The sequence below is a fragment of the Maylandia zebra genome, linkage group LG10 (genome assembly GCF_041146795.1).
Source record: "Maylandia zebra isolate NMK-2024a linkage group LG10, Mzebra_GT3a, whole genome shotgun sequence".
Taxonomy (NCBI): Eukaryota; Metazoa; Chordata; class Actinopteri; order Cichliformes; family Cichlidae; genus Maylandia; species Maylandia zebra.
This window is the reverse complement of record NC_135176.1, coordinates 34,404,723-34,417,030: the sequence shown is the minus strand read 5'-3', so window position 1 is coordinate 34,417,030 and position 12,308 is coordinate 34,404,723. Positions and strand designations below refer to the sequence as shown.

The 12,308-nt window shown below is 46.0% G+C and overlaps 1 protein-coding gene across 2 annotated transcripts in view; it reads right to left on the bottom strand.

The window, feature by feature from the left end:
* LOC101481373 (A disintegrin and metalloproteinase with thrombospondin motifs 2) overlaps nt 1-11,982 on the bottom strand; it is a 30,384-nt gene extending 18,402 nt beyond the window's left edge. Inside the window, exons 1-3 of one of the 2 annotated variants that reach the window (XM_004556990.5) lie at nt 11,840-11,982; nt 9,857-10,305; nt 1,751-1,931 (exon numbers count right to left, since the gene is read on the bottom strand). In XM_004556990.5, coding sequence (XP_004557047.3) covers nt 1,751-1,931; nt 9,857-10,305; nt 11,840-11,927 — 718 coding nt within the window. In that variant the 5' untranslated portion in view covers nt 11,928-11,982. Of the gene's footprint in view, nt 1-1,750; nt 1,932-4,890; nt 5,479-9,856; nt 10,306-11,839 lie in introns of those variants that run through there. The other variant, XM_076889524.1, reaches the window with a different exon arrangement.
* Between the last annotated feature and the right edge of the window lie 326 nt (nt 11,983-12,308).

Sequence of the window (12,308 nt, the reverse complement as noted above, 5' to 3'; positions counted from 1 at the left end):
ATCAGGTGACGTCTTCAGTCTCAGCTGACTGCAGGTCTCCAGCCTCATAAACAGGACATTTGCATAATGACTGAAACCAGCTTCATAATTATGCAAATTCTCATAACCATCGATCAACAACCATCGATCAACAACCACTATCTTTACTTGAGTAGCTGTTTTTCTGACCACTTCGTGCTCACATTGTCAGAACAAGCTCGGTAGCGTCATGTGTCTCACTCATTCTCAGGTAACACTAAACTCAAATGAAGCTTCATTACTGAATTCCTGATTACAAAAACCAAGAAAGACACAAGAAACCCAACCTGAGAGAGCAGAGAGGAAACCCCGGGAACACAGCCCGACATCATCCAACTCAGTGGTTCCCAGACTTTTTTGCTAGCCCCCCCCCCTTTGTTTTACAAGAAAAATGTTTACCTTTTTTGCGTCACGCAAAAGGTATGTGCCTTTTTTCACGTCACGCTGTGCGCCACGTTATTGTTTACATGAGATGAATTGCAGATTCTGTCTCTGTCTTATTTTGTTTTCTATTTTGTGTCTATCTGCAGGTTTTACACGCAGTTACTGCCCCTCCATTTACAAAGGCAGAGGCATCACGGTGTCATTATTTTACATGTAGTTGTTTTTTCCTGTGTAACAATGTTCAACATTGATATCAATACACTTTTCAAAAAATGCAAAATGTGTTCAAAAACATAAACAGCTGTGGGATCCTGTTAGTCTGTGATTTGCACCAGGGGAACAAATCGTAGCAGGATCAGCCTGATGTTATTTGTATCCTGCTGTAACTTTACTGTATAAAGAGCAAACATCTCCAACATGTCAGCAGTAGTTAGTCATTGCAACAAGTGTTTGTGAACTAAAAATCAAGAATGTGGGATCCTGTTTGTCCGTGATTTAAACAGCCCAGCGCTGCTCCCGACGCAGGGAAAATCAACCCTGCAGGGAGACCTACCTCAGCACCTGTGCAGGTGAAGCCAAAGGGAAGATTTGCTTCACCATATTTTCTAGTCTTTGGCTTAGAATGAAGTTGGTTTGGAAACATATTCAGCGATGCTTCATGTCCTGCTTTGTGTTTGTGGAGGCGCCGTGCTAGCAGTGTCCAAGCCTTGCTTTTTCTTTTTTTGCCTTCTCATACCGCGCCCCCCCTGCCATGGCTCTGTGCCCCCCCGAGGGGGCGGGCTCCACACTTTGGGAAGGTCTGATCTAATTGAACATGATGCACACAGGACAAGTGACTGTCAAAATAAAACAGGAAGTGACAAACACACCGATACACATGTACTTGAGAGGCCAAAGTAACAATAGAGACAAAGCTGACTACACACAAGAGATAACACAGAAACCAGACATGGGAGAGACCAGACGCCAGGAAAGACGAACAAGATCAAAACATATGCAGGCAAAGATCCAACCTGACAACTACAACATCAAACAGAAAACACTGACTATAAAACCCAGGATCATGACACTTTTGGTTTAACAGACTTCATTTTACGTGACTTCAAACATCAAACACATAACAGGCTGTTTGTGTGTTAATCACACGGGGGCGTGGCATGGAAACAGACCTGAGTGTTTGCCTGCTTCTCTGTGGGACTCTGTTTTTATCTGTTTTGTTTTTGCCACAGAACGACAGCAGGTGTGCGTCAGCATCGAGCTCGCTCTGCAGAAGAGGAGCGAGCATGAAGCGAGGAACGCTTTTAAGCGTCAGCTAATCTGAAATGCAGCGTTTCAGTCTGAGTCTCACCTTGGACGAAGTCATCAGCTGTGTGATTGACAGCTGAGTTCTTCTTCACGGCCGAGGAGCGATAAATGATGTGCCGCCGCCCCTCCACCTCCTCTTCCTCTCCTCCTCCTGCTCCTCCCAGCCTCCATCGATCCAGCGGCTCGATGAAAAACTCCTCCTCGCCGGTGCGGACCATCCCTGCCTGGGAGACACGAGAGCGTTAATCTGAGCCAGCATTAATCAGTCTGAACGATTATTATTACAGCATCAGTCAGCAATACTTCAGCGTTTTTACAGTATCATTGTTCCAGAGACCGATGCAGTGAACAGTGAGGGTCAGATTACTGCCTTGCCCAAAGGAAACACCTGAAGAGGAACAGGTGATACCAGTAAAACCAATTAAACACCTGGAATGAAACAGGTGAGCCAACAAGTGCCAGGAAGGAACACCTGGAGGACTCAAAGGAGCTTGGAAAGAAAAGCGTCTGGACTTCTTTAAGTTGCTTGAAGACGTTTCACCTCTCATCCGAGAAGCTTCTTCAGTTCTTGGGTCAAATGGTGGAGAGTCCCAGATTTAAGCCCTGTGGGAGTTTCCCCCCCCCCCTCAAAGGGGGACAAAAGGACCCCTGATGATCCTCTACCTTCACAGACATCTGGAGGAATCAGATGATAAAACTGAAGAGCAGAGCTCACAGCTGTGCTTATGAGAAAGTAAGAACGTGTCCATCAGATAAAGACTCCGTGGGTCTGTCCCACTGCACAGTCACGTCTTTTATTCGTCAGGTTTGGTCCACTGAAGGTGTGTTTTTGTAACGCCAGGTGACGTCTTATTTTTGACGTCTAGCGTCGTCTCTATGACCTCAGTGTGTGGCCTATTTAGAGTCCAGATGTGGTCGTGGTGGATGTCTTTTCAACGACAAACTTAGACTCATTGTAGACGTCGTGCTTCTACGTGTGCAGGAACTGTAGTCCTGTGTTTCCAGAGGGAGGAGGACTTGTTGCTGTAGAGCATGGCTATTCAACTAAGAAGTTAGTTGGTCCAGATTTTCAAACCGAGGAATTTATCTGGGCCAGATATTTTTTTGCAGCCAGTAAGCAGCAGATCATGATCAATTTCAAACCCACACAACTGTACTGAAAAACAAGTAATTTTTTTTATTCCTTTTCCCCCTGTAAATCTGGTGACCTCTCACAAATGCACACCAAAAGGTCCATTTAAAAAGGGAGCTATAACTAAACTATTTTTTTGCACATTTGAAATAATAATATTAAAAAAAACATTTTGATAATTCCCTTTCAAATTAAAATAATTATTTTGCTGACCACTCACTTTTCCTGCCATGGATGGAATCCCATCCGTCACAAGTATACAGACACGCTTCATATCCATTTTCCTCAAAAAGAGCTGAAATCTTCTCAAACATTATTTTGCCAGCTGTGTGTCCCTCTAACGCAGGGCTCTAGAGTGCGACCAATTTGGTCGCATTTGTGACCAAATCTTTCAGTGGTGCGACTAAAAAAAATATTTGGTTGCACCTGTGCGACCAACTGTTCGGGTAGCAAAAAAAAAAAAATCTGCAACCTTCCCTGTGGTCAGCAACAGACACACATTTTGCCCCTAACTTTAATACTTTAATTGGACTAAACCAATCAGAGATAGTCAGGGGCGGGACCTCTCTGATTGGCCGTGGTCCAGTTGAAAGTGCAGGTGGAAGTGGGAGGTGAGTAGCTTGAATAAAGCGATATCAATTCATTAAATCCTGAATCGACTTTTAAATATAACTGTGTTTTGCCAGAAACACCAGATTCTCAGATTAAAGCTCACAAAACCATTTCAACAACAACCAAACAGCAGATGAGAGCAGGTACACGGACTCCACACAAAGACGTAAACACAGACCGACGCATCAGAATCAGCTTCGTCTTTCTCGGCTTTCTCACCCGACGGCTCGCAGACGGACACGCTGTCGGAGCTCAGCGATCCTGATGCGTCCGGTCCGCGCTGTGATTACGTCTTTTTGCGCTGATTCTGAGCTGCAGGTTTTGTCTCTCCAACCAAAATCCACCGAGCCAGCAGCAAAAGAAGCAGCAAACTGCGCTTCACATTTGATCAATGTCGTCATGAATTTTGCTGTTTTGCTTCCACGACTATTAAAATCACACTTCATGCACAGCTAGCTCTCTCTCTCTCTCTCTCTGTACTTCAAGAACAGTTTCCGTCTCCAATCTCTGTTTTCTGTATTATTTATTTGCTTATTACCCACCAGTCTACCGTTGTTTACAGCGCTGTGGCTGCTGTCTTTTTTTTTTCTTTTTCTTTTTTTCACTTAAATGACCTCGGACAAGAAAGCCTATTTTTTCTGTTGTTCAATACTGAAGAAATTTAAACTTTATATGCAGAACATTGTAGAATATTTTTAAGGTTATCTGCTATAAAAAGCCAGACCAGGAAAATCTCCTTCATGTTTTTCTGTTTTATTCTCAGTTACTTTCACACAAAGGCATCTGCTGTGATGTTCACAATTCTGATGAAGTCAGTACTGATAAATGATCAGAATTATAATATTTCTGACTGTCTGAGGCTAAGTTGAATCGAATCGGGACTTTGAAAACCAGAATCGAGTGGATTATAGAAATCAGTGATGATACCCAGCCCTAGTGAGCAGCCTGGGCACGACAGACGTGGATGTAGCTGTAATAGGAAAAGAACTATTGCTAACTTTTCTGTTAAGGCCTGATCCTTCTGAAATTCATAGCCAGCTCTGACGCGGTGTCATCAGTCTTTGAATGCTGGAAAAGCACAGTGTATCCAGAAAAACACATTATATTATATCAATTATTAGAAAATTTGTGTGCGCCTAACTTTTGTGGCGGTAGGCCTAACTTTTTAAAGTTAGGCGTACCGGTACGCCCATGGCAAAAAGTTAGTCTAGAGCCCTGCTCTAACGGTAGCAAGCCGAGCAATTTCCCATCCAAAAAAACGGACATATATGCACAACTGTGCATTATCAGTTCTGTCTGTGAACCCATCTCCTGCTATAGATATTACATCAGTTTTCCTCAGGTCATCTAACAGCATTTCAAACTCGTCTGACGCCAGAACTTCAACTCTACGAACTGTCTGACAGGGGTACGTTTTTAATAGCATATGTCACACTTACTTTAATTTTTTCGTCACTTATCACCGCATCCACCACGGCCAGCATGCAGTATTTCACTGTTTCAGAATCTGTGAAAGGCCTTTTCTTCTTCGCCAAGAAGCAAACACGAAGGAAAGCTGCTGCCGCTCTCTCTTGGACTGTACAGGACCCTCACCATGGTAGTACAACTCCGGTTGTAAGATTATTAAACTCGCAGTTAAACTGTACTTTTGCAGCCCTCTCCTGTGTCCGGACGGATGACGGCTGCACAGATTTCTTCGAGATCAATACTGGCGTGCGACAAGGATGCGTGCTGTCCCCTTTCCTCTTCCTGTTGGTAATTGACTTCATCATGCGACGATCAGTTGACCAAGCTGGCATCGGTGTGCCCTGGCACGAAGCGTGTAATCTCACTGACTTGGACTTCGCAGATGACATCGCCCTGCTGGGCTCGACTCAGGAAGACCTCCAAAAGTTGACCGCAGCCCTGAAGAGGGAGGCGACGAAAGTTGGATTAAGAATCAGCGCCAAAAAAACCAAGGTACTCCGAGTTGACTATGCACGTGCCCACATTCCTGTCATGATCAACCAACAACGTGCTGAAGAAGTGGAGAATTTTACATATCTTGGCAGCATCATCTCGAATGACGGGGTCTCTGATCGGGATGTCGACGCCAGAGTAGGGAAGGCAGTTGGTGTCCTGCGACGTCTCCAACCTATTTGGAACTCGACATCCCTGAATGTAAGGGTCAAGATCAGACTACTGAACTCTATCATCTTCCCTACTGCACTTTACGCTAGTGAAACCTGGCGCTCAACAAGTGCAATTATTCAACACCTGAACGTGCTTCAACAACGTGGCCTGCAGCGAATCCTGAGAATTTCCTACCGGGACCGAATAACAAATGAGGAGGTCCTACGAAGAGCAGGCACCCGCCCATTAGCCGATGTTGTTGCAGAAAGGCGCTTCCGCTTTGCGGGCCATATTTTACGCCTACCCCCTCATCGCCCAGCTAAGATTGCCATGACATGGCGTCCACACACTGGCAAGCGAAAGCAAGGCCGACCAAAGACCACATGGCGTCGAACATTCATGGACGATCTGAGAACTGTCAACATTGCCTGGGACGAAGCTGAAGCAGTCGCTGCTGACCGACATCGATGGAGATCACTAGCTGCCCGATGCGCCGCCCGGCGTAGGAGGAACTAAGTCTAAGTCTCCTGAGATTGCTCTGGAAAGTTTGTGTAGAAAATCTGGTGTTTGTCATTGTGGTGCCTTCGTAAGTACAGCAAACACACTCACTGCAAATTAAACACATTGGTTTGGCATTTGGATTTGGCGGTAAAATGAATAAGTATTTGTCAGTCCAGGCAGGGTTCATTGTCAATTTTGCGCTTTTGGAGTGAGAAAGACATGCTGTCGTCGCATCATATATTACGATGATTGTTTAATATGTTTACATCTCGGTGCATTGTGGGTTAAATATTGCTAGGCTACTAGGAGTGTTGCATTCAAAGTCTACACTACGCTGTAGGAATTTTTAATTTTTTAATTTTTTAAAAATTAATGAATTAAATTTTTAAAAATTAATGAATTAATTTTTTGCGTTTTCTCTGTGTTTCTGCCAGGACCACAGGCAGGGCCACTCGCAGGTTGCTTCTGGGCCACATTTGGCCCGCGGGCCGCCATTTGAATAGGCTTGCTGTAGAGAAACATCATGTGTGAAGGACTACAGAGAGATCATTGGACGTCTCCAAGATGGCGCGAGCTCTTTAGCTAAAACAGTGAGCAGCTGCTCTGTGGATGTGTCACAGAACTGTCACAGACAGTTTCAAAATGTGAGCATCAACAAAGACCGAGCAGATAGTCCGGTTCATACAGACCACCGCAAACTTCCTCTTACAAAGCTTTTCACAATAAAACAGGATAAAGATAGATTGTCAGGTTTCCCAGCTCGCTGACCCAGGGTTTGTGTTTATGGTGATTCGGACTCTTGTTTATTTATCATCATGTTCTCTGTGTTTATATTTCCTAGTACACTCTGGAGTTATTTCATTATTCCTAGTTCAGGTTGTTTCCTTAGTCTTTGGTCCTCTTCATGTCTCTGTCCGTCCCTCAGCGTTTCCCCGGGTAAGTCAGGTTCGTCTTCATGTTGCCAAGTTTTCTGTTTCACAGTCTCCCTCGCCCTATCTCGCCCCTCACCCTCTCTCTCCTCCCTCTGCTCCTGGTTTGGTCAGCCTGTGTCTCTGTGTGTTCTCCCAGTACTTCCTGTTTTACTTTGATAGTCTCGTGTCTGGTGTCCGTCATGTTCAGATGTGTTCCCTCCTGTGGTTGTTCCCGTGTGTGTCTTTATGTCCTGTGTTGTGATGTCTCTCTTTCTCTATCAGTTTGTTTGTTTCCCGTCTCCCAGTTTTGTTTTGCTTGGATTCCAGCAGTAAAGCTCAGGTTGGAGTTAGAGTCCAGATTTTGCCTGCTCCACACAGCGCTGATAAATATAATGCCAACACTCGTTTACATTTATTAAACACGTCGTACTCCTTTTAAAAGAAATTCCAACATTTTCTGAATACTAACCCTTAATATTTAACATTCAACAAGGATTTAAACATTTTTAATATTTCAGCACATTTCAGTAAGTGACACAGTTTCAGGGGCAGCACGGTGGTTAGCACTGTTGCTGCACAGCAAGAAGGTCCTGAGTTCAGTTCCACCATCAGGTCTTTCTGTGTGGAGTTTGCATGTTCTCCCCGTGTTTGCGTGGGTTCCCTCCGGGTACTCCGGCTTCCTCCCACCATCTAAAGACAATTAATCAGTTAACCTGTCCCCACTAACTAGTGGGGACAGGTTAACAGGTTAACTGATTAATCCAAATTGCCCATAGGTGTGAATGTGGGCGCGAATGGTTGTCTGTCTCTCTGTCTCTCTGTCCAGGGTGTACCCCGCCTCTCGCCCTATGACAGCTGGGATAGGCTCAGAGGAAAGCACTTCAAGGGGTTATTAACAGCACCCAAAAGGTCTGATCTGCACGTCTATCAGACGTCCAATGTTTAGCAGGGTGGGTCTGTGGATCTGTGGGTCTGTGCATCCATCATCATTAGCAGCTCTGAGTGAGAAGCGTCAGCTCTAAAGCCTCAGTCGTGCTCTGAGTCAGCAGTAAACATGCCGGAGCTGGAAATATAAAATCATAAACCGAGTAAGACTTTTCCCATCATGCACTGCTCCTGCAGTAAACTCCATCAGAGCTTCAGTGCTGAGGTGTTCCTGTTATTGTGTCCACCTCGATGAGTCTGCAGTTTGTTCCCTGCAGCTTCCTCATTCCTCCTCCTACGCCTCACATCTGTCCTCCACATCTGGCTTCACTCAGTGACTCGGCCCACGCTGTACGAAGCGAAGGTCTCAGCGCGCCACGTTTTACAGCGTCCTCTCTGTTTCTGTCTGACTCCCTGCTGAACTTAAAAGCTTTTATTTTGAAAGTTTTGTGAGCCACATTCGTGACTTTTATTGTTTAAAATCTTTTTTGTAGATGTTTGGATCAGACGCTCCTCCTGCCTCAAACTGAAGCTTTCAGCTGCAATATGTGGAAAATCAGGAGGCTCCACACACATCGACAGCTGTGGAAACATCTGCATCCATCAGCAGCTGCAGCTTCCTCGCTCAGGACAACGACGATGATGACGATGACGATGTTACATCCTTAAATCGTCTCTGAGAGGACAAAAGAAATAAAACTCTCCTGCCTGACTCGGGGACACGTTCCTCTGGGGCTGATATGTTTCCTCCCTACAGTCACTTTGAAACCAATGTCTGTGTTTTACCTGTCCATGTCTCGAGTCACCTGACAGGTGGGATCACAGAAGCCTGTTAGGTGACTCAGGTGAGCCACTGGTTGATGTCACCCACGAAACGCCTGATGCTTTGGCTCATGTGATGTCTCAGGTTAGTGACAGATGTTCATGTTTGACTGAAACCTGAGACGGTCGCCTGATTTGCTCATTAAAGTCCTGCAGACGTTCCTGTGGGCGGGCTTTAGTGTGCGTGTAGCTACAACACCTGAAGCACTGCTCCATCGCCACGCTGACGAGTCTCATCACTGTTTAACAATCGTGTGATATTTATTCATGAAAGCCTGAGTCACAGAGCACTTTAGTAACAGCAGTCCATGACTGAGAACACGCCTCGCTCAGCTCACCACCGTCAGCATCAGAGGACCGTGATGAACAGGACGTGAGCGTCTGACTTAGACAGCGGTGACGGTGAGGCGAGCGCTGTCCGCACAACAGAACGCCACAAACACGTTCAAACCTTTACTGCAGAAGAGCTGTAGAAAGAACACACCCGAGAAGCTGTTTGATACACTGCTGAAGCTATTCACTCATTTACTTTTTCTATTTTTTTCTATTTCTTTTCTACTGGTGCTGAAGTGAGTTTCTGTGGGATAATTAAATAAATCTGTTTCTTTAGAGTGAGCTGTAGAAAGAACCACCTGCATGTCTACAGCCTGCTGTGCTGATGATTCTCTACGGCATAACGACCAGGCGATAGCTAAACGTTAGCTAAATGTTAGCGAAAACAAGAAACCCGCAGAGAGCTGAAGGATGGTGTCAGGAGAAACATCTGTGAATGTGATCACTGAACGAGCCGATCATTGACTTTGTTTCAGCTCCTCGGAGACACGAGGAGGATGTCCACAGTCCCATCTCCTCTGAACTCGTCAGGGTGGAGGTCACGCCGTTAACTCCACCCTGGTGATGGTGTTGGCAGGTCAGCTGAGGATGCTCAGTGACCTGTGGACCCTCCCGCAGCTCTGACACTACCGCTCACTTAAGTCACAGTGCAGGAGCCGTGTTAGAGTTTCTTCTTCAGGCACTGATTACATGGGACCCTGTGACTAAGTTCACATGACCCAGGATTGGTCCACGACCTGGAGATTGGGAACCTTTGCTTTGATCAAACAGCTGTAAGACGATTGGGTCATGTGATACATACCAGTCCATCACAGTTGCTGATGGCGACTGACGTACCCTCCATGTTGGACACAGTTCCCGTGTAGAAGCAGCCGGTGTCTTCTATTGGCTGAGAGTGGTGCTGTCCTGACTCCTCCCACTCCATGGTGGCGGTGGGGGCGACGAGGCGAGAGTTGGGATGCAGGTGTAGGTGCAATTCCTTCCCGAAGGCAGTCACATTATAGAAAAGCTCCGCCTCCTCTGTCATGTGACTCTGCCCCCACCAACCGTGACTGGGCGGAGCCTGTTGTGAAAAGGGTGTGCCCTTATGTATGTCTTTAAAGTCAGTGGGTGTGTCCTCTGGTGAGGGGGCGTGTCTTTTCCTGCGATGTAGCTGGCGAGCTGAGATGGAACCTGACAGGAAGCGCCCCTCTGAGTCTGTCCTGATTGGACGAATGATGGCGAACTCCGACAGAACCTGATGGAGAGAATCTACAGAAGAAGAAGAAGAGTCAGTCACTCCTGCAGCGTCTGTTTCAGGACTGAAGACAATAAAACCTTCAGTTATTTAAACAAACACGTTACTGTTGAACATTCAGACCAACAACACCTGAACCTCACACCTGCAGTTCCTCTGACGTCCAGCAGGAGCAGCACTGAGTCAGTCCCATAGACTCCCATATTAAAATAAACATGTTTGGAGTCTCTAGTGATAATTCAAACCTGTTTAGATTTGATTAAGGCTTAATGTTTGCATCATTGGGGGCGTGGCCTCTGACAGGTGGTCTTCTAGCTTCACCTGAGCTGGGCCTCTAGACGTGTTTATGCTGTTGGAGCCTTTCTAATGACATCATGTGACCGATAACATGGCTCCTGTTAGGTCACTGTACCAACAGAGCATATGAGGAGGCGGAGCCAAAGACTGAGAGCATCCTGTGGTTGGACTCTGACTGGACACCTCTCACAGAGCGTGTAGATGAGTTTATAACCTGAAACACTTCTGTGCTGTGTTTTCTTTTTACACGGCCACGTCTTTAACATAGTCAGACAAAGACATTTTAAATAAAATATATTTTAAATTTTTGTTATCAGAGGATTATTGAATGGTGATCATGAAACCAGTGGGCAGGTACAAAGCTGACTGTGGTTTCTGTGTTTTACTTCAAAGACATTACTAATCATTTATAACACGACTCCAGCTGTTTCATCCAGATGTTATAATAAATAAATAAACACTAAAACCTCTGATCCTCCCACACAGGACAGTTTCTACAGGATTACATCAGCTCAGGCTGGACACAGTCTTACTCTGAGAGCAGCTCTGTGAGGACGTCTCTGTCCTGGTGGAGATTAGAGAGCAGGACGAGGGTCCTCACGTATAGAAAGACGAACCTTTGTTTGTCTGTGAGCTGTACCTACACTGATGAAGAGGAAGGATGAGTGGGCTCTGTCTGAGGTCATGGAGGTCTCACACACACACACACACACACACACACACACACACACACACACACACACACACACACACACACACACACACACACTCACTGAGTGTCCTCATGAGGACTCAAATAACACTTCACTCCTGAACCTCACTGCATGTGAAGGTCCCCAATTTGTAGAAGTGTCCCCACTGTGATGTGTAAAGGCTCGGTCCTCATGTAGCAGGAATGTGAGCACAAACACACACACAGTGAGGATTTGATGAAATATGATCTGGATGGCTCACATTCCCCAAACGTCTGAAACACGTAAACACTGAGATTTACTGGGAAAACGTGCAGAGGAGGGGCCTCACACCGAGAGCCGCTCTGTGATTGGTCAGTGTGCTGATGGACTGTTTGACTTTGACCTTGACTGCACAGTTCAAAGGTCAGCACGCAGAGCACTGAATGGAAACCACCACAGAAGAAGAGCAGGAGTGTTACTGCATCAGTGCAGCTGCTGTGTAACTGGTGTGCAGATAGAATCAACAGTACTGCAATGTCAGTATTGCAGCATGAGAAGTATTAGAGGAGAGTCTCACCTGTGCTCTGGGTGATGTAAACTGAGTGCAAACAGTGGACGTGCAGCAGAAAGGTGATGATCAATAATCCACAGCGACGCTCCTCCATGCTGACAGTGAGGCTCTCTGTGAGGCAGACACACTGAGACTAACTGCTGAGCAGACTGAGCTCGGACAGACACTCCTCCACTCCGTCATTATCTCCTCCCTCTGACTGCCGTGTGCAGCACGGTCCTTCCCCTCCAAGCTTTCTGAAGGTCCTGGATCTGGTTTCACACCAACAGTACGGGACAACAGCTGACCCACACAGACACAAACACATGAACTTGTTCTTCTATCCTTGTGAGGACCCCAAAAACCTGAACCTGTGCGGATCAGGGACCTGACTTTGTTTGGGTCTGTGAGGCATTTTTATATTGATGAAAGATTTTGATTGGTTGAAGAAATGCAAATGTCACAAGCGCTGCATGGTTTTTTAGTTATTAACCTC